Below are 22,890 nucleotides of genomic sequence, written 5' to 3' on the forward strand. Positions count from 1 at the left end.
ACAGAGCTAATATGAGCATGGTGTTGTAAATAAATACCTATGATTACCCCGTGATCTATAGCTTTCTATCACATGCATAACATTTTTAGAATTTTTGCGGTGTGTCATGAACAAATAAAATGGATTTTAAAATTTTGTATGTGGCTGGAGCAGCAACTGTAGAATGAAATCTTGTAGAAATACTAAGCAGCCAATCAGTTGCAAATTGGAAGGTTTTTTAAAACCCCTTTACTACAATTTCAACATTATATGTCTTCATCTCAAGCACATATACACGGTATTTCCACACCAACATACAGCTACTGCAGTAGTGTCACGTATGCAGTGCTTGCACTAATGAAAGCTTCTGGCAAGAGAGGGCATTAATATTATGTGCACGGAGAGTGTGCGACAGTGAATGAAACTTTTATCACGCCAAACTTACTTCAAAGATTAAAGTTAAAATCATGACATTAAAAACCAGATCATATTTAGCTTTGTACGTATTTAAAATCAATAAAATGGCAACAAATAACAAGTTACCATCTAAAAAAGGTCATTATGGTAAAACAAATGACATAAAACTGTGAACAGTGCAAATAGAAACAACAGAAAAAGGAACCAGGGTGGGGAAGGGAGGAGGGGAGAGATGGTGGAAGGGGAGAGGAATGGAGGAGGTAGGGGGAGGGAAAGAAAGGGGGGGGGGGGATAGAAGATGGTGAAGCATATGTAACTCTTAAATACAACATATCTGAAAAACTATGAATGTGAAACCTCTAGAAATACAAGTTACACCATAAAAAAGAAGAAACACAAGTACCATTAGCATTAACAGGCGAGGAAAATGTCATAACCTACAGTCACATGGAAGATCAAGCAATTTCTCTGCTTCTTGAACAAAAGTAGGTGTCTGAAACTGTATTTCAGTTGCACCTGTTCATTTAAAATGGATCCATCTTTGTGAGTAAAATGTTTAGAAATCTCTAAGTTTTCTAGTATGTCAAGCCTGTAAACTTTACTTTACTTTATGAAAAAGTTGTCTTCTGGTCTCTGTGGTGTGTGTTGAAGCAGCAGCATGTTCAGCAAAAGTGGAAATGTATATATTTCGCCCACCTTTACTTAGTAGATGCTCTTTATATCTTACTTTAAACAATCTTCCTGTCTGACCTATGCAATAGTTAGGGCAGTCATTACATGTAATTTTATAAACACCAGAGTTTGTGAATCAACCCTCTTGTGTTCCAGTAGAATAGATTAATTTTTGTTGTGGGCTATTGCTTAAAGAGAAAGCAACTTTACACCCATATTTCTTATTTAAAAGTGTACTTATTCTGTGTGATACATTTCCTAGAAAATGTATCGGACCTTATAAAACAAATGGGTTGATCATAACTCATTTTTCATCTTCACGGGAAGAAGTGTGTAAGTCTGTCTTGTGATATATCGATCTTAATTTACCACTGCGTATGCATCCAAAACGCATAATTAGTGGTCCCGTAACAATGATAAACATGAGACAAGTTACTGCACATTTGTCTCAGAATATTTTTTTTTCTTACTGCAATCGACACCATATTAACTTCTCAAAGTGCAGGTAAAGTGTGCTACTGTGAGCAGAATGCCATTACTGGGTTTATTCTCAGTATTTATAGAGATGTACAATAAGTAAACTTTTTTAGAATGTTTTAATTCATACATCTTCCACTGGCTGCAGAACGTTTTTGAGACAGACAGACAGACAGACAGACAGACACACACACACACACACACACACACACACACACACACACTTTATCATCAAGTGCTGGCTTCCTCTGATGCCTGCTGTGCATGGGATGGCCACTGTTCAGATTAGCCTTCATTTTACTGGTCATTGAGTGGCCTCTTGACAGTGTGATGGAGATTCGTGAGTGGTGGGAGATGGAATTGTGGGTCATTAACTAGACGGTCAAGTAGGTCGAGGATTTTCTGATGCACAGGATGATTTCCCATGGTTCACATTTGGCCAGTGTTCCCAGGGTTAGCTCCACCAGTCAACACCACTGGTCCCCTGTTGTGTCAGTGGTGTTGGTGTCTCCTGCAGAAAGACATTCAGCACCTTGTCCGAAAATGCTTATCGATAGACAGCACACGAATACTGCTGCTATCTACCACTATACTTTATCACTCTTTGAGTCAATGACTACTGGGGCCATTGCTTAGTCTCTTTGGGATGGCGGGGATATGTATATAGACTCCCTCTATACTTAAGCATCTTGTAGTGATCGTGCAGACTAATATTGTGAGCGTTACGTATGTGTCTTTGTTCGGTCTGGGAGCCCTGGCAGACCTCATCCACAGTCAGTGTTCTCGCAGAACTGTATTTCGTCGCTAAAATTTTCCTGATACATGCTGTATGGCTCATGTGTAGAGTTGGTGAATATAGCATTTGCACTAGTCCTGACCATGTTTGAAGAAAACTCGAAATCATACTTACCAATGGGATGGTCACTGAAGGATCGGTGGCTATCCTACCTGAATTTTTTTTACATTTCTTCTAGCAATGTCACACACACACTATAATAATTATGCAATAGTTTATATTGTGTTGCGTGTCTCCATTTCACCTGGGGACTCTTGCTGACGGACACCGACACTGCCCATTCATAATCACTAGTTTTGTAAGGTTCATTCTAATTGGTCCAAAGAGAAAGGAGAAAATGGAAGGGAGTGCTTGGCACTTAACTGTTAGAAACACTTATCTGCAAAGGCATCCACCTATTTCTACTGGTAAATGCGTAGGTTTAGCGATTATAACTGATTTACTGTGGCGGGACGCCAGATTTCCTAGCGGTGCCTTTTGTGCCAGTCACCAGGTTGGCCGTGTTGGAGACGATTTCACACACGCATTGTTTAAATAATGTAAATTTCTTTACCATTCCTGGGGCGATGGTCTGGCGTAGTGTTGGGCAGATACATTGAGCTCTCTCAACAACGGCCAAGGATTCAGTAGCGATCACTGCGACTCAAAAGTTCCATGTCCTACCAGCACCTCACTTTGTTCATTTGACCTGCATTATCCAGCAAATATGGGGGAGTGGGTGGAGTCCCTCATAATCTAGGTGTGAATTTGTAGCAGTCTCTGATATTTACACTGATGTGTTAGGATCTGTTTGCCATTATTACTGGGAGGGGGGGGGGGGGGGGAGATCCCTTGGCCAGAACTGATATAGCAGCAATGCCTTTTGTGCCGGCAACCAGGATGGAAAGGATTACACCTATAATAATGCAACTTCCTTGACCACTGCTGGGTTGGAGCAGTGTTCATGGCTATACACCACATATCAGCATTAGAGGGGCGGGTCTAACACAACAGGCAGCATACTTTTCACAGGGGTGGCAGATACTGATCTCTATCTCTATCTCTCTCTCTCTCTCTCTCGCAAACACACACACACACACACACACAGTAGTTTTCACAAAGAAGCAATGAGGCTGTTGAAAGCGCCACACACCGTCAGGTGGCTTGCGTAGTATGGCTGTAGGTGTAGATTAGGTAAAAGCAAAATGTATTTATGTATGTTTACGAGCTTGTTTCATGACTATTCCTTTCACTTTGTATTGCAAGCAGAGTTTGAAAAGTCCATGCGAAGTCCAAGAGATGGCACCACCGGCACATATCGTGGTCATGTTTAGTTAGTAGCATCTTTGAAAAGAACGCACACCAAGTTTCAGCCATATTGGTCAATTTCTTTGTTTTTGGCATTCGTGTGAATTAAGGAAGTCGAGTGATTGTCAAAAAAATGGACGAAAAAGAATTTTGTTTGGTGATTAAACATTACTTTATGAAAGGCAAAACTCCTCAGGAGACTATAGAGAAGCTTGGTAAACATTACGGTGACTCCGCACCTTCGATTAGAACAGTAAAAACACCTCAGGAGACTAAAGAGAAGCTTGATGAACATTACGGTGACTCTGCACCTTCGATTAGAACAGTTTATAAGTGGTTTCAGAATTTTTGGAGTGAATATATGGGCACAAGTGATGCTGAACATTCTGGATGCCCTGTGGAGGTTACGACTCCAGAAATTATTGATAAAATCCATGATATGGTGATGGATGACAGAAGAGTTAAGGTGCGTGAGATTGCTAGTGTTGCGGGCATCTCGAATGACCAGGTACATAATATTTTGCATAAACATTTGTACATGAGAAAGCTATCTGCAAGATGGGTTCCACAATTGCTCACACTTGACCACAACCGGAATCGTGTGAAGCGTTGTAAGGGTGGTTTGCAACTGTTCAGGAAGAATTTGCGGGACTTCAAGTGTCGTTTTGTCACTGTGGATGAAACATGGATACATTACTGTACTCCTGAGACCAAACAACAATCCAAACAATGGGTTACCAAGGGTTAATCTGCACCAAAAAAGGCGAAGACCATTTCTTTGGCCAGAAAGGTTATGGCGACTGTCTTTTGGGATTCGCAAGGGATAATTCTCATCGACTATCTGGAAAAGGGTAAAACTATTACAGGTGAATATTATTCATTGTTATTGGACCATTTGAAAATCGAGCTGCAAGAAAAACGCTGGCAATTGAGCCACAAAAAAAGTCCTTTTGCATCACGACAATGCACCAGCACACATCTCAGCAGTTGTGGTCGCAAAATTAATGGAAATAGGATTCCAACTCGTTTCACATCCCCCCTATTCTCCAGACTTGGCTCCCTCAGACTACTATTTGGTCCCCAATTTGAAGAAATGGATGGTGGGACAAAGATTTTATTCAAACGAGGAGGTGACTGCAGCAGCTATTTTGCTGACTAGGACAATTCCTATTATTCGGAAGGGATAAACAAATTACAACAGCATTGAACGAAGTGTATAAGTCTAAAAGGAGACTATGTCGAAAAATAAAAAAAAGTTTACCCCAAACACGTAAGTAGTTTTTATTTTTGAACGGACTTTTTGAACGCCCCTCGTATTTCTCCAGCATTATCTCATTTCCATACTCAAAAAATGTGCATATTTTTACTGTATCTCAAACCCCATTGATATGAGCTTCTATAACTACTTTCCCCAAGCTACATTTGTCTGTGTGGCAGATCATGTACCACTGTCACTGTGACCCCTTCGTGTGTTCCAATTTATACTGACAGACGGATTACATCTCGAGAGCCTCCAGAACAAATCAAGTTGTGCTAATACTGCAATTGCTTCTACATCTGTGCTTAGTAAGTCACTGTGAAGTGCATGGCAGAAGATATTTCCTACTGTACCACCTATTAAAGTTTTTCCCAGTTCAAGTTGCGTATGGAGCACAGAAAAAATCTATGCTTGAATGCCTTTGTGCATGCTGTTAACTAGTCTAAGCTTGCCCTCACAATCCCGATGTGAGGTTTTAAGTTTAGTATATTACCAGATTCCTCATTTAAAGCTGGTCCTGTAGCTTCGTAAGTAGCGGGACAGTCTATCTTCAAGTGTTTGCCAGTTCAGGTTTTTCAGCATCTACCACACTACATGTGGGTCACACAGAAGTATGACCATTCATGCTGCCTTTCTTTGTATACATTCATACCTCTACTGATCAATTAATAATTTTAAGAATAATAATTATAATGGAAATTTGCTGGCACTGCAAAAGAGGTGCGACAATATAGAGTTCACTTGGGAGCATGTGTCTCGGCTAATTTACACGCAGCGACGCACACACCAGACAGTCAGGATTATGAATCTTTGTATACGTGAAAAATAATATTGTATTATTAGATGATAGTTCTTCGAGCCTTGAAGTTATTTACTACCACTACTTCTTTGAAGACAATGTTACAGTGTCCAGGTCGCTCTACTTTAATTTATTGCTTCTCCAAAGCATTACAGATATCAGTAACGCAGATAGATAGACCAGGTGAAATAAGGAACTGGTTAATGAAATTGACTTGGTACTACAAAAATTAATGTATTTCACATTATTAGTGATTTAAACAGAAATCCACGTCTTCTATCATGGATGGGAAAAGACAAACAGTACAAAACCTATGAAACATTCGATAAGAGTTTTTACAAACATAAGAAAACCAATGTTGTTCATCTTTTCTCACTAGCTCCACAGGCTTGATTGCAGCAGGCACACCTCATTTTAATCTTTTGCGTAAACTACTTAGCTGAATGAATGGATAAAAATAGACAGAAAAAATAAAACATATACCCATATATGTAAACCAGCATTGTTGTTGTTGTGGTCTTCAGTCCTGAGACTGGTTTGATGCAGCTCTCCATGCTACTCTATCCTGTGCAAGCTTCTTCATCTCCCAGTACCTACTGCAACCTACATCCTTCTGAATCTGCTTAGTGTATTTATGTCTTGGTCTCCCTCTACGATTTTTACCCTCCCCTCCAATGCTAAATTTGTGATCCCCTGATACCTCAGAACATGTCCTACCAACCGAACCCTTCTTCTAGTCAAGTTGTGCCACAAACTTCTCTTCTCCCCAATCCTATTCAATACCTCCTCATTAGTTACGTGATCTACCCACCTTATCTTCAGCATTCTTCTGTAGCACCACATTTCGAAAGCTTCTATTCTCTTCTTGTCCAAACTGGTTATCGTCCATGTTTCACTTCCATACATGGCTACACTCCATACAAATACCTTCAGAAACGACTTCCTGATACTTAAATCTATACTCGATGTTAACAAATTTCTCTTCTTCAGAAACGATTTCCTTGCCATTGCCAGTCTACATTTTATATCCTCTCTACTTCGACCATCATCAGTTATTTTACTCCCCAAATAGCAAAACTCCTTTACTACTTTAAGTCTCTCATTTCCTAATCTAATCCCCTCAGCATCACCCGATTTAATTTGACTACATTCCATTATCCTCGTTTTGCTTTTGTTGATGTTCATCTTATATCCTACTTTCAAGACACTGTCCATTCCGTTCAACTGCTCTTCCAAGTCCTTTGCTGTCTCTGACAGAATTACAATGTCATCGGTGAACCTCAAAGTTTTTACTTCTTCTCCATGAATTTTAATACCTGCTCCGAATTTTTCTTTTGTTTCCTTTACTGCTTGCTCAATATACAGATTGAATAACATCGGGGAGAGGCTACAACCCTGTCTCACTCCTTTCCCAACCACTGCTTCCCTTTCATGCCCCTCGACTCTTATAACTGCCATCTGGTTTCTGTACAAATTGTAAATAGCCTTTCGCTCCCTGTATTTTACCCCTGCCACCTTCAGAATTTGGAAGAGAGTATTCCAGTAAACATTGTCAAAAGCTTTCTCTAACTCTACAAATGCTAGAAACGTAGGTTTGCCTTTTCTTAATCTTTCTTCTAAGATAAGTCGTAAGGTTAGTATTGCCTCACGTGTTCCAGTATTTCTACGGAATCCAAACTGATCTTCCCCGAGGTCGGCTTCTACCAGTTTTTCCATTCGTCTGCAAATAATTCGTGTTAGTATTTTGCAGCTGTGATTTATTAAACTGATAGTTCGGTAATTTTCACATCTGTCAACACCTGCTTTCTTTGGGATTGGAATTATTATATTCTTCTTGAAGTCTGTGGGTATTTCACCTGTCTCATGTATTTCACCTGTCTCATACATCTTGCTCACCAGATGGTAGAGTTTTGTCATGACTGGCTCTCCCAAGGCAATCAGTAGTTCTAATGGAATGTTGTCTACTCCCGGGATCTTGTTTCGACTCAGGTCTTTCAGTGCTCTGTCAAACTCTTCACGCAGTATCTTATCTCCCATTTCATCTTCATCTACATCCTCTTCCATTTCCATAATATTGTCCTCAAGTACATCGCTCTTGTATAAACCCTCTATATACTCCTTCCACCTTTCTGCCTTCACCTTCTTTGCTTAGAAATGGGTTGCCATCTGAGCTCTTGATATTCATACAAGTGGTTCTCTTCTCTCCAAAGGTCTCTTTAATTTTCCTGTAGGCAGTATCTATCTTACCCCTAGTGAGACAAGCCTCTACATCCTTACATTTGTCCTCTAGCCACCCCTGCTTAGCCATTTTGCACTTCCTGTCGATCTCATTTTTGAGACGTTTGTATTCCTTTTTGCCTGCTTCATTTACTGCATTTTTATATTTTCTCCTTTCATCAATTAAATTCAATATTTCTTCTGTTACCCAACGATTTCTATTAGCCCTCGTCTTTTTACCTACTTGATCGTCTGCTGCCTTCACTACTTCATCCCTCAGAGCTACCCATTCTTCTTCTGCTGTATTTGCTTCCCCCATTCCTGTCAATTGTTCCCTTATGCTCTCCCTGAAACTCTCTACAACCTCTGGTTCTTTCAGTTTATCCAGGTCCCATCTCCTTAAATTCCCACCTTTTTGCAGTTTCTTCAGTTTCAATCTGCAGTTCATAACCAATAGATTGTGGTCAGAATCCACATCTGCCCCTGGAAATGTCTTACAATTTAAAACCTGGTTCCTAAATCTCTGTCTTACCATTATATAATCTATCTGATACCTTTTAGTATCTCCAGGATTCTTCCAGGTATACAACCTTCTTTTATGATTCTTGAACCAAGTGTTAGCTATGATTAAGTTATGCTCTGTGCAAAATTCTACATGGCGGCTTCCTCTTTCATTTCTTCCCCCCAATCCATATTCACCTACTATGTTTCCTTCTCTCCCTTTTCCTACTGACGAATTCCAGTCACCCATGACTATTAAATTTTCGTCTCCCTTCACTACCTGAATCATTTCTTTTATCTCGTCATACATTTCATCAATTTCTTCATCATCTGCAGAGCTAGTTGGCATATTAACTTGTACTACTGTAGTAGGCATGGGCTTTGTGTCTATCTTGGCCACAATAATGCGTTCACTATGCTGTTTGTAGTAGCTAACCCACACTCCTATTTTTTTATTCATTATTAAACCTACTCCTGCATTACCCCTATTTGATTTTGTATTTATAACCCTGTAATCACCTGACCAAAAGTCTTGTTCCTCCTGCCACCGAACTTCACTAATTCCCACTATATCTAACTTTAACCTATCCATTTCCCTTTTTAAATTTTCTAACCTACCTGCCCGATTAAGGGATCTGACATTCCACGCTCCGATCCGTACAATGCCAGTTTTCTTTCTCCTGATAACGACATCCTCTTGAGTAGTCCCCGCCCGGAGATCCGAATGGGGGACTATTTTACCTCCGGAATATTTTACCCAAGAGGACGCCATCATCATTTAATCATACAGTAAAGCTGCATGTCCTCGGGAAAAATTACGGCTGTAGTTTCCCCTTGCTTTCAGCCGTTCGCAGTACCAGTACAGCAAGGCCATTTTGGTTAATGTTACAAGGCCAGATCAGTCAATCATCCAGACTGTTGCCCCTGCAACTACTGAAAAGGCTGCTGCCCCTCTTCAGCCCAGCATAAGTTCCAATAAATATCCCTCGTTAGTCCTATTTGTTACGAGTTCCACAAACTTGAGCAATATTCTAGGATGGGTCACACAAGTGTTTTGTAAATGATCTTTTTTTGAAGGCTGACTGCATTTTCTGAGCATCCTACCAATCAATTGATGCATGCCACCTGCTTTACCTACGACTGAGTCTATATGATCACTCAATTTCATGTTCATGTTGTTATTGTTGTGGCCACACCCTTTCACCATATGCACTAAATCAGGCAAGATGATGACGTCACCCCACTTGGGGAGTCAATGAGTGGGATGTGCATTATCGCCAGTGGTATCTGACCGCATCACTTTATAACTCGCACTCCAGTGAGTCTACATGAGTTCTTCGCTTAACAACAGCGTAGTTCAGAGTTCACCTAGAGTTAGTCATCAGCTATGCAGTGCGGAGTTTGCACTCAGCAGCAGTCTGAAGAGAACGGCCACCAGTCTGGAACTAGTCACTAAAAGTAAACAGCCCACAAGGATAAGGTCTGCCGCAGCTCTTAGTGCAGCGACTTAGGCAATGAACATAGTCTTTGGAATGGTGTTCACTGTTGGACCTGACTGTTTGTCATGGAACTTAGTTCTCAGCCTGGACAGACTAATACACGTGTCTACCTCAATGTTACCGTTTATGTGTGCAGTGCAATAAATCAGTGTTCAATTACAATGTACTAATTAATTCTGTAGCAGTGCTTCCAAACCCAATCATAACAGATTTGTATGCCCATATACACTGGCACAGTCAGCTGGATATCAAACCACTATACATCAGTAGCACGGTCAGTAGCTGTGACAGGAAACCGATGAATGCCCACACTTGAGTGATACAGTCATCTACATCTACGTGATTATTCTGCTGTTCACAATACAGTGCCTGGCAGAGGGTTCAATGAACCACCTTCATGCTGTCTCTCTACCGTTCCACTCTTTAACGGCACGCGGGAAAAACGAGCACTTAAATTTTTCTGCGCAAGCCCTGATTTCTCTTATTTTATCATGATGATCATTTCTCCCTATGTAGGTGGGTGCCAACAGAATGTTTTCGCAATAGGAGGATAAAACTGGTGATTGAAATTTCATGAGAAGATCCCGTCGCAACGAAAATCGCCTTTGTTTTAATGATTGCCACTCCAATTCACGTATCATGTCTGTGACACTATCTCCCCTATTTCGCGATAATACAAAACGAGCTGCCCTTCTTTGTACTTTTTCGATGTCATCCATCAGTCCCACCTGATGTGGATCCCACACCGCACAACAATACTCCAGAATAGGGCGGTCAAGCGAAGTGTAAGCAGTCTCATACGGATTATCAGATCTCCTCCCTTAAAGAGGAGAATACATTATCTACATTTATTGTTAATTAACTATGTTTTTGATTTTGCTAATTACTATAAATAATTTAGTAATTTTCACCAAAAGTTTTTTGTTGCCTTAATAAAAATCTCGTATTGTGTATGTGCTTTGAATCTTATAGGGAATTAGTATTTTTTTTAGCTTAACAGGCATAAAGAATAATCAACAGGCTTAGTTTCAAGTTATTAGTTCACTGTCCTGTAATACAATGTACCAACCAAAATGCAGCCCCACTGTGACTGCTGTTCTTGTACACGGGATGAGTTGGTTGATGTTCTTAATCAGCTCGAGATTGCCCTGACCACTGTCAAACAACTGGCAGCTGCTGCAAATCAATGTGTTGAAAGAACTCCTGAGAGTCATGTATCCCTGGTACCAGTACCAAAGGCACTTTAAGTACTAACCTGTCCTGTGGATCTTGTCTCCTCCGTAGAAAGTACAGGATCTGTCATTACTTGTCCATTTGACTCCGAGTGGCATTTCAATTTCAGATTTAGGCATCCTGTGCAGTGTAGATGGGGACCAGGGAGGACTCAGGGTGTTATACAGAACCCCCTAGCCAACAAGTTTGAAGTTTGCTGTTCATGTTTCACATTAATGACCAGAGAGACTTTTTGCAGATGACGCAATTAGGTATAGTGAAGTGAAGTGATTCCTTTAAAATATATATATATATATATATATATATATATATATATATATATATATATATATATATATATATATTTGCAAATATTCAGTCAGATATCGTAATATTTGTTGGATGTCCCCAAAAAAGCTGAAGGAAGCACAGTGCGTGTAAGGAGAAAAATGAGAGAAGCGTTCAGTGACTTTGAAAGTAAAATTTTGTCAACCGATCTGACTAAAGTCCCTAAGAGGTTCCAGTCTTACGTGAAATTGAATAGTTAATTTCGAACAGTTTACCAATCACAAAGTAACCATACTGGCACTGGAAAATCATAATATGGCTCCTCCATTCAATCACTGTATGAATGTCAAAATGGCAGATATTGAAATACCTGATTGCGGAATAGAAAAGCAACTATAGTTGCTTAGTAGTGGAAAGTCATCAAGACCTGTAAGATTCTACAAGAAGTTTGCTCCCTTTTACCAGCAGTTTATCATAGATCACTGGAGCACCAAAGGGCACCTAGTGGAAAAGGAATGGGCAGTCATACCCATCTTCAAGAAGAGTCACAGGACAGATGCGCTATAGGCCTATCTAGCTTACATCAATCCACTGTAGAATTATGAAACATATTTATGCTCAAGAATTGTCAAGTTTCTGGAGTACAAAAATCTTCTCCATAAAGATCAACATGGATTTCTCAGAGATCTCGTGAAACTCAGCTTGCTCTGTTCCTCCATGAGATGCATAGGCTACTATAAACAATAGAACTCAGCTTGATTAAATGTTTATTGACTTCATGAATGCATTTGACTCCATCCCGCAATGCTATTTAGTGAAAAAATATGAGCTTACCGAGTTTCGGACCAAATCTGTGACTAAATTCAAGACTTCCATGCAGAGAGAACTCAACAAGTCGCTCATAATGAAACAAAATTGACAGTTATAAAGTACTGCAAGGAAGTGTGATAGGACCATTACTGTTTACAATGTGTGTACATGATCTAGTAGACAACATCAGAAGATCTTTCAGACTGTTTGCAGAAGATGCAGTTGTATATAAGAAAGTAGCAATGCCAGAAGAGAGTATCATTTTGCAGAGGACTGATGAATGTTGCGGACTCTCGCAGCTGACCCTGAACATAAATAAATGTAACCTACTGTGATTACATAGGTAAAAAAAATCTACTATTGTACAACTACACTATTGATGACAAATTGCTGGAAACAGTATCTAACGTAAAATATTTAGGAGTAACAATCCTGAGACCCTACGCAGAATGACCACATAAAACAAATAGCAGGAAAAGCAGATGCCAGACTGAGATTCATAGGAAGAATCTTAAGTTATAACTTATCCATGAAATAAGTGGCTTACAACGCAAATGTTCGACCAATTCTTGAGTATTCTGCATCAATCTAGGACCCTTCCCAGATAGGACTGACACTGTTTAAATGGTGCAAGAATGTTACAGAGATGCTTAACAAATACAGAAAACACAAGAGGCATTGTGCTTCATGGAGAAGTCTACAATTAAAATTCAGAGACAGTACTATCCAGGAAGAGTCAGACAACGTATTACTTCCTCCCACATACATCTTGCGAAATGACGACAATGAGAAAATGTGAAAACTTAGAGCTAATACAGAGGCTTACTGACACTCATTCTCACCATGTGCCATTCGTGAGTGGAACAGGGAAACGGGGGGGTGGGGCGGTGGGGTGTAAGATAGTGGTACCAGAAGTACCCTTCGCCCACACCATCAGGTGGCTTGGGGAGTACTGATGTAGATACAAATCTGAGATAGTAGTGTGTGTTTGGACAAGAAGAGAATAGAAGATTTTGAAATGTGGTGCTACAGAAGAATGCTGAAGATTAGATGGAGATGGGTAGACCACATTACTAATGAGGAGGTATTGAACAGAATTGGGGAGATGAGAAATTTGTGCCACAACTTGACTAGAAGAAGGGACCGGTTGGTAGGACATGTTCCGAGGCATCAAGGGATCACCAATTTAATATTAGAGGGAAGCGTGGAGGGTAAAAATCGTAGAGGGAGACCAAGAGATTGAATACACTAAGCAGATTCAGAAGGATGTAGGTTGCAGTAGGTACTGGGAGAAGAAGAAGCTTGCACAGGATAGAGTAGCATGGGGAGCTGCATCAAACCAGTCTCTGGACAGAAAACCAACACAACAACAACAACAACAAGTGTGTCACCATGAACTCACATTCTTAACAAATTTGAAGCTTCTTGTTTAAAGCCCTGAAAGTGAGTTATTTTCATGTGCTTTGGTAAAGCAGCAGACAGTCTGTAACTGCATTCCGAAATATGACATCAAGTTATAAAATTTTAAGTGTACTGTTTTTAATAATCATATGTTTTTGTGTACAATTCTCTCAGAACACAAATAACTCAATAATCAGTCCATCAATGAAAGGCACATTGCATTACAGATTTCATTCAGGATGTATATACATGCAGATTAACAAAATAAACACGTTCATATACATCTTGGGTCACTAATAATAATAATAATAATAATAATAGCAAAAAACCTGAAAATATGTTCCTTGAATAGAATTAAAAATACACATATATCTTACACTTTTGTAACATTACTATGTTTCACGGGGCTGCAATTAAAATATATTTATAAAACTTAACTCTTTTTAAAAAAGTTCATAAGTGTCGCCTGTTTTGATCTCTGAGGAGGTGAAACCTTTTTCTTTGGGCTCTCTCTAACATTAATCTGAGTCTCTTTTTTGGTATTGTTTGGTGTAGATTCATTTTTTGTCTTCACTTCATTTTCTTTCCCTTCTTCATGATCACTTTCACTGCAGCTTTCATACACAAATTCCTTCTTTGTAACTGAAACAAAGCAGTATAGTGTGATTACTATTAAGAGACTAAAATTATTGCTAAATTTTAGTGAGACTCAATAAAATTATGTTTATAAGCTATTCCTGCAAAGAGTAAAATTCCTTTTTTCTACGCTGAAGAAAATTTAGTGGACACTAATGAACACAGAGTGAGTCCATAAAAGTTTGGAACTTTAAAACCTAGTATAAAACAGGATGAAAGGACCACTACATGCTACAAAATCAATTACTCATGGTAATAAACACCAAACCTCTTTATTTTATGCCCAATTATTCATTCCTTGTGGTATATGTGGAATAAAATAAAGAGAAAAGTAGATAGACAGAGAAGTGCATCACAGGGGATGTATGCCACCTAGGTGCTTGGAATACTATGTACGACAGTCTGACCACTAACACCTATACAAGAGTCAACTAAGGTACAATGACTTAAAAAAAGAAGGTAGTCTCAGTAAGTAAGAAATACAATTACATAACTTAAAACAAATGAAAATACTGTACAAATATGTATGATCTCGATAGTGGAAAACATTTTATTACTTGTACAGTTAAAACTATCACGATAAACAAACAAATTCTCCTCTATAAAAATGTAGGTATGACTTTGGTGCCTATAGAGAACTCCAAAAAGTTTCTGCGCAACAGAAAAATTGAGAACATGCCAGCTATGCTCAAAGCAGGGATGCGTGAGAATGAAAAACTCAGAAATAAATTTATCTGAGTGACATATACAAGCAGTCTTATTACTCAGCAGTGGGAAAACACAAAACTGTCAATGTAACAGTATGTTATACTGTATAAGCAGAATTGTACCCTGGGGATCTGTTAAAGTAAGATAAAAAGTGCTGTCTAGTAAAACACCACAGCTGTAGGACATGAGTTCCACTACTAGACTAATATATAAAAAAGATATATGGTCACACGATGATTACACACTGAAGTCATTCATAAAAATGAATGTATCATGTAAATGTATGAAAGATACAGATTCCAATAGTGTAATGATAACACTTGATACCTACATTAAGGGGAACATAATTAAATTAAAATGCAGTTGTCACAACTGATATGAGTCTCAACAATTTCCTAAAACAAAGGACAGATTCTCACACATCCAAAGGCCAACATCAGCAAGGAAGGAGCAGTCATCCAAAATATCTATACACATACACCACAAGCATCACCATCTGGTACATCCTCTTGCCAAAGAAAGTGGCATGTTAGAAACACTTTACCTCGTCTAAGAGTAGGTCCAATGTGAAATCAAACAATGGAAAATCCAAGACGGAATGCAACAATATTATGAGAAGGAAAGTTGCTACTCACCATACAGCGGAGATGCTGAGTCGCAGATTGGCACAACAAAAAGACTCTCACAATTATAGCTTTCGGCCGTTAAGGCCTTTGTCAACAATACACACACACACACACACACACACACAGAGAGAGAGAGAGAAGACTGTAGTCACAAGCAACTGAAACCACACTGCGAGCAGCAGTGCATGATAGGAGGGACAACTGGGTGGGGGTAAGGAGGAGGCTGGAAAGGGGAGAGTTAGGGATAGTATGGTGAGGATGGCAGACAGCGAAGTGCTGCAGGTTAGACTGAGGGCACTGGGGGGGGGGTATGGGGGGGGGGGGCGGCGGCAGCAAAGTAGCGGAAAAGGAGAGAGATAAAGAGACTGGGTGCGGTGATGGAATGATGGTTGTGTAGTGCTGGAATGGGAACAGGGAAGGGGCTGGTTGGGTGAGGACAGTGACTAATGAAGGTTGAGGCCAGGAGTGTTATGGGAACGTAGGATGTATTACAGGGAAAGTTCCCACCTGCGCAATTCAGACAAGCTGGTGCTGGTGGGAAGGATCCATAGGCACAGGCCGTGAAGCAGTCATTGAAATGAAGGATATCATGTTTGGCAGAGTGTTCAGCAACGGAGTGGTCCACTTGTTTCTTGGCCACAGTTTGTCAGTGGCCATTCATGCATACACACAGCTTGTTGGTTGTCATGCCTACATAGAATGCAGCACATTGGTTGCAGCTTAGCTCGTGGACCACATGACTGGTTTCACAGGTAGCTCTGATTTTGATGGGATAGGTGATGTTAGTGACTGGACTGGAGTAGGTGATGGTGGGTGGACGTATGGGACAGCTCTCGCATCTAGGTCTATTACAGGAGTGTGAGCCAAGAGGTAAGGGATTGGAGGCAGGAGTTGTGTAAGGAGGGACGAGTATGTTGTGTAGGTTCGGTAGACAGTGGAATACCACTGTGGGAAGGGTGGGAATGATAGTGGGCAGGACGTGCGACAGCATGACATGGCAAGGACTCAGCTAATGTCTGAAGCAGTGCTGAAGGGAATTCACACCATAAATCCTGCAGGGCTGTCCACAAATCCGTAAGAGTACGAGGGGGTCGAGATCTCTTCTGAACAGCATGTTGCAAGGCATCTCAGATATGCTCAATAATGTTCATGCCTGGGGAGTTTGGTGGCCAACAGAAGTGTTTGAACTCAGAAGAGTGTTCCTGCAGCCACCCTGTAGCAACACTGGACGTGTGGTGTGTCCCATTGTCCTGCTGAAATTGCCCAAGTGCATTGGAATGCACAATGGACATGAATGGATGCAGGTGATCAGACAGGATGTTTATGTACGTGTCACCTGTTAGAGCCGTATCCAGACGTATCAGGGGTCCCACACTCCAACTGCACATGCCCCACATCATTACAGAGCATCCACCAGGTTGAACAGTACCCTACTGACATGCAGGGTCCATGGATTCATGAAGTTATGAACATACACGTACACGTGCATCTACTTGACGCAATTTGAAATGAGACTCATCCAAAAGCATGTTCCCTGCCATCAACAATCCAACGTAGGTGTTACTGGGCCCAGGCGAGTTGTAAAGCTTTGTGTCATGCAGTCATCAATGGTACACGAGTGGGCCTTCGGCTCCAAATGTCCATACCGATGATGTTTCATTGAATAGGTTTCACGCTGACAGATGACCCAGCACTGAAATCTGCAGCAATTTGCAAAAAGGTTGCATTTCTCTAACGTTAAATGTTTCTCTTCCGTTGTCATTAATCCTGTTCTTGCAAGATCTTTTTCCAACCACAGCGATGTCAGAGATTTGACGTTTTACCGGATTCCTGATATTCACTGTGCACTCGTGAAATGGTCATACTTCATCACTACCTTGGAGATATTGTGTCCCGTCCCATTGCTCAAGTGCTGACTATAACACCACATTCAAAGTCACTTAAATCTTGATAACCTGCCATTGTAGCAGCAGTAACTGATGCAACAACTGCGCCAGACACTTGTTGTCTTATTCTGTCTGTTTACATATCTCTGTATTTGAATATGTATGCCTATATCAGTGTCTCTGGTGCTTCAGTTTATTTTAACTGGACAACTGCCCAACTGCCAGTCATCTTCAGGTGAGCCATCGAAGATTGAGGAAGATGTTCTCTGCTCTGCCTTACGTAGCGGGCTGATAATACTGCCACTCATGCGTCAGAGTAATGGTGACAGAAGTACCACACTGCCCGGTGGCAGTACCCTCACTGGTGGAATTGCAAGGATCAGCTGTCTTCAGTATTGACACTCATTGCAGTCATCAGAGTAGTCTTGCGTCCTTGTCTGGAGCAAATCTTATAGATGACTGAATTCGACACATTATCTAGCTGGTAGCCGCTGTCATGGTTCATTAGATTTTCCGCAATGCTTATTTCAATGGATTCTTTTATAACAAAGTCCCAAAAAGATGTTGCTGTGCCCAAAATTAATGTTTTATGATATTCCACTTAATGTACATTGGAGATACAATGCTTCGCAACTGCAGACTTACTGGGTTGCAGAAGGTGAGTGCAACATTTATGTTCTGTGCAACATTCTTCCACTGTGTGTGTTGCTTGTCACATGTAGGCCATACCACCCTGGAAAGGTAGTCTGTGTATTCCTGCCTTCCACAATAACAAATTATCCTTCACTGATCCCAGCAGGTACAAAATCTGGGCAGAAAATTACTTTCACCTGAAAATTACTAAGGATTCTTGCTATTTTGAAGGAAATATTTCCAACAATGGAAAGAAAAGCCAGGTACTTTGCTGGCGCATTCTCCTTTTTACCCGCTCCCGGTTCTTGGTTTTAGCTGAGAATGCCCTGTTAATTTGCCAGGTCAAGTATTCATTGTCTCTGATCACTGTCCTTATATGTGAAAGCTCTTTAGGTAAACTATTTGCATCCAACACTGTATGAGCCCTATGTCCAAGGGTTTTAAGCACACTCATGGTATAGGATGGGTGGTGACAAGTTGAAGAGACCGAGCGAGGTGGCGCAGTGGTTAGCACACTGGACTCGCATTCGGAAGGACGACGGTTCAATCCCGCGTCCGGCCATCCTGATTTAGGTTTTCCGTGATTTCCCTAAATCGCCCCAGGCAAATGCCGGGATGGTTCCTTTGAAAGGGCATGGCCGACTTCCTTCCCCATCCTTCCCTAACCCTATGAGACCGATAACCTCGCTGTTTGGTCTCTTCCCCCAAACAACCAACCAACAAGTTGAAGAGTGCAAGTACAAATCAGTGTGAGTGGGCCTACAGTAAACATAATGTCCCAGAGAGCCATCACTCTTCCGCGCATTCTCCTTTTTACCTGCTCCAGGTTCTTGGTTTTAGCTGAGAATGCCCTGTTAATTTGCCAGGTCAAGTATTCATTGTCTCTGATCACTGTCCTTATATGTGAAAGCTCTTTAGGTAAACTATTTGCATCCAACACTGTATGAGCCCTATGTACAAGGGTTTTAAGCACACTCATGGTATAGGATGGGCGGTGACAAGTTGAAGAGTGCAAGTACAAATCAGTGTGAGTGGGCCTACAGTAAACATAATGTCCCAGAGAGCCATCACTCTTCCATCCAACCAAAACATCCAGGAATGGGAAACAACCATCTTCCTTCACTTCCACATAAATGGAATGTTCTCATGTATGGAGTTAAGATGATGTAAAAACTCCACTAACTTATCTTCTCCGTGGGACCACACTATGGAAGTATCATCCACGTACCTCCAAAAAACAGATGGTTTTAGAACCGCTGATTCAAGTGCTCTTTCCTCTAAATCCTCCACAAGAAAGTTAGCCACCAGGGGAGACAAGGGGGTGCCCATGGCAACACTGTCGGTCTGTTCAAAATATTCTTGGTTAAACATAAAATAGGTTCAGGAAAGAGCATGCCGAAACAAAGCAGCGATGTCCAACTGAAACTGTTTAAAAATTAGTGCCAAGGAATCAGCAAGTGGTACCTTTTTAAAAAGAGATACAACATCAAAACTCACTAGAAGTTCTAAACTACTTAGTTCAGGGTGTATACGTGGACAAGGAAAAAAAATTCCCGCATTTCTCCCGGATTTCCCGGTTAAAGGAAACACTTTATCCCGGGTGGAAACATACTTTTTCCCTGTTAACTGACAGTCTATTTTCTCTTGGAACTGTATAACGTATCAGTCCTTTGAATGATTATGGTTTTATACACGGGCGTAGAATTTCCTGGCGCTTTAGAAAACTAAACACAGGGAAAAAACATGTTTCAGAAAGATCTTTGATGTGCAGCAACATGTACGCTGCATATTTTCATATTACGAAAGTATAAATTGCGAAGAATTGAAATCGAGATTGCGACGAGCTTTTGTAAGCCAGTCATAGCTCATGTCACGTGATCTCGCCAGCCAATGACAGCGGGTATTCAGAGCTTAGGACACATGATGAACTCAGCCAATAGCAAAATCACTGTTAAGTAGCGCGAACACACAAACAGAAAAATTTAATCGTTTAAATTAATATACATAGTGTTGTTACAAGAAACGAAAAGCTTTCACATATAATATTGGTCTATAAGATTAATATGCAGCAAGAGAAGCTAAGCTTTCACATATGATGTTGGTCTTTTATGCGCGTATTACAATTTACGATGTATCACACAAATGTGTCAGTAAAATTTTTAGTAACGACATAAATGTCTGATTTTCTGGACTCGAAATTCATCTAAATGGCTCGTCGTCAAAGAGTCGATTTTCAAATGAGAGTCAACTCAAATATCTTGTACATGAGATGGAAGAATGTGTCATGGTTGGCTCTCCCAAGGTTATCAGTAGTACTGATGGAATGGCATTTACTCCCAGGGCCTTGTTTCGACTTAGATCTTTCACAGCTTTGCCAAATTCTCACAGTATCATATTTCATATCTCCCATCTCATCTTCATCTTCCTTGTATACACCCTCTACATACTCTTTTCACTTTTTAACTTTCCCTTCTTTGCTTAGGACTGGTTTTCCATCCGAGTTTTTCATATTCATGCACATGCTTCTCTTTCCTCCAAAGGCTTCTTTAATTTTCCTGCAGGCAGTATCTATCTTTACGCTACGAAATATGCTTCTAAATTCTTACACTTGTCCTCCAGCACTGCTGCTTCGCAATTTTGCGCTTCCTGCCAATCTCATGTTTTAGACATTTGTATTCCCTTTCGCCTGGTTCGCTTGCTGCATTTTTAAATTTCCTCCTTTCATCAATTAAATTCAACATCTCTTGTGTTATCCAAGGATTCATACTAGGCCTAGTGTTTTTACCTATTTGATCTTTTGCTGCCTGCACTATTTCATCTCTTAAAGCTACCATTCATCTTCTACTGCATTCCTTTCCCCTGTTCTTGTCGACCACTGCCTAATGATCTCTCTGAAACTCTCAACAACCTCTGGTTCTTTCAACTTATCCAGATCCTCTCTCCTTAATTTCCTACCTTTTTTCCAATTTCTTCAGTTTTAATCTACAGTTCATAACCAATAAATCATGATCCGAGTCCACATCTGCCACTGGGAAGGTCTTAAAATTTAAAATCCAGTTCCTAAATCTCCGTCTAACCATTATATAATCAAACTGAAACCTTTGGGTGTCTCCAGTCCCCTCCACGTATACAACCTTCTTTTATGATTCTTAAACCAAGTGTTAGTGATGATTAAATTATGGTCTGTGCGAAACTCTACCAGGTGGCTTGCTCTTTCATTCCTTTTGCCCAGTCCACATCCGCCTACTATTTTTCTCTCTCTTCCTTTTCCTACTATCGAGTTCCAGTCCCCCATCACAATCAAATTTTTGCCTCCTTTACCTATCTGAATACTTAATTTTACTTCATTATACATTTCTTCAATCTCTTCATCATCTGCGGAGATAGGTGACATGTAAACTTGTACTTGAACCATTACGATCCATGCCATTGGTGGGGTGGCTTGCATGCCTCAGAGATACAGATAGCTATACTGCAGGTACAACCACAAAGCAGGGGTATCTGTTGAGGAGCCATATAAAAGTGTGGTTCCTGAAGAGTGGTAATAGTCTTTTCAGTAGTTGCAGGGGCAACTGTCTGCATGATTGATTGATCTGGCTTTGTAACATCAACCAAAAAGGCCTTGCTGGGCTGGTACTGTGAACAGCTGAAAGCAAGTGGGAAACTACACCTGTAATTTTTCCCCGAGGACATGCACCTCTACTGTATGGTTAAATGATTATGGCGTTCTCTTGGATAAAATATTCCAGAGGTAAAACAATCCCCTATTCGGATCTCCTTACAGGGACTACTCAGGAGGATGTCATCTTCAGGAGAAACAAAACTGACATTCTCCGGATAGAAGCATGGAATGTTAGATCTCTTAATCGAGCAGGTTGGGGATTAGTGAAGTTCGATGGCAGGAGGAGCAGGACTCTTCGTCAGGTGAATATAAGGTTATAAATATAAAGTAAAGTAAGGGTGATGCAGGAGTGGGTTTAATAATGAATAAGAAAATAGGAATGCAAGTAAGTTACTATGCACAGCTTAGTGAACAAATTATCATAGCCAAGATTGACAAGAAGCTCAAGCCTGCCACAGTAGTACAAAATTAAATGCCATTCTGAAGCTATAAGGTGTAGTGGGACGCGAAATTGAAGCGTCACCCATCCACCAGTGTCAGCCCAGTTTGCAGGTGAATATAAGTTTAATTTAGTGTTTTGTTTGTGTATTTTGTAATATTTGTAATGGTTGTGAATTGTCTAAAGTTTTGTATTTATTTTTTATGTTTCATGTACGGAGAGGGCGGCGCAACGAACGGAGACAGCATCTTCACTGCCGGGACCAGAGAGAAAATTGCTGGCCACTATACGTCGCGGGTCGACAGCCAAAGAGCAACAAAAGATCCTGAAACTGAGTTGTTGCGTCGTGCTTCTAAAAACTGAAAAAATAAGAATTTGTAATGTTTCTACAACAATGATGTCATAGAAAGCTTAATCATGTTGTAAATGTTCAGTCCTGTCTTGTCAAGGCTCAGGTTCACGTCTATATGTAGGAAGATAATAAACTAGTGGATGCTACTAAAGTTTAAATACGTGTTCCGAGAATTTATTTATGAAGAATTATGTTAATGAATTACTAATTTATTTGACAAGATTATTAATTTTGAAAACGTTCATCGCGAGTTTGAGTCTTGAAAGTTTATTCAATGTGGTTCTAATATTTATTAAATCAGATAACTTGCATTAATATAATTTCTGAGAAGAAACAAACGACATCTAAATTGAAAAAAGTTTGCGAAAAACCAAT

General features: G+C 40.3%; 1 protein-coding gene across 1 annotated transcript in view; it reads right to left on the reverse strand.

Annotated features, from left to right (window-relative positions):
- Positions 1–13,810: 13,810 nt before the first annotated feature.
- Positions 13,811–22,890, reverse strand: part of LOC126237062 (DNA polymerase delta subunit 3-like) — a 71,217-nt gene continuing 62,137 nt past the window's right edge. The window contains exon 8 of the mRNA XM_049946848.1: positions 13,811–14,255. Within this exon, the coding sequence (XP_049802805.1) occupies positions 14,047–14,255 (209 nt within the window). The 3' untranslated portion in view covers positions 13,811–14,046. The remainder of the gene's footprint in view (positions 14,256–22,890) is intronic.

The sequence above is a fragment of the Schistocerca nitens genome, chromosome 2 (assembly GCF_023898315.1).
Source record: "Schistocerca nitens isolate TAMUIC-IGC-003100 chromosome 2, iqSchNite1.1, whole genome shotgun sequence".
Classification (NCBI taxonomy): domain Eukaryota; kingdom Metazoa; phylum Arthropoda; class Insecta; order Orthoptera; family Acrididae; genus Schistocerca; species Schistocerca nitens.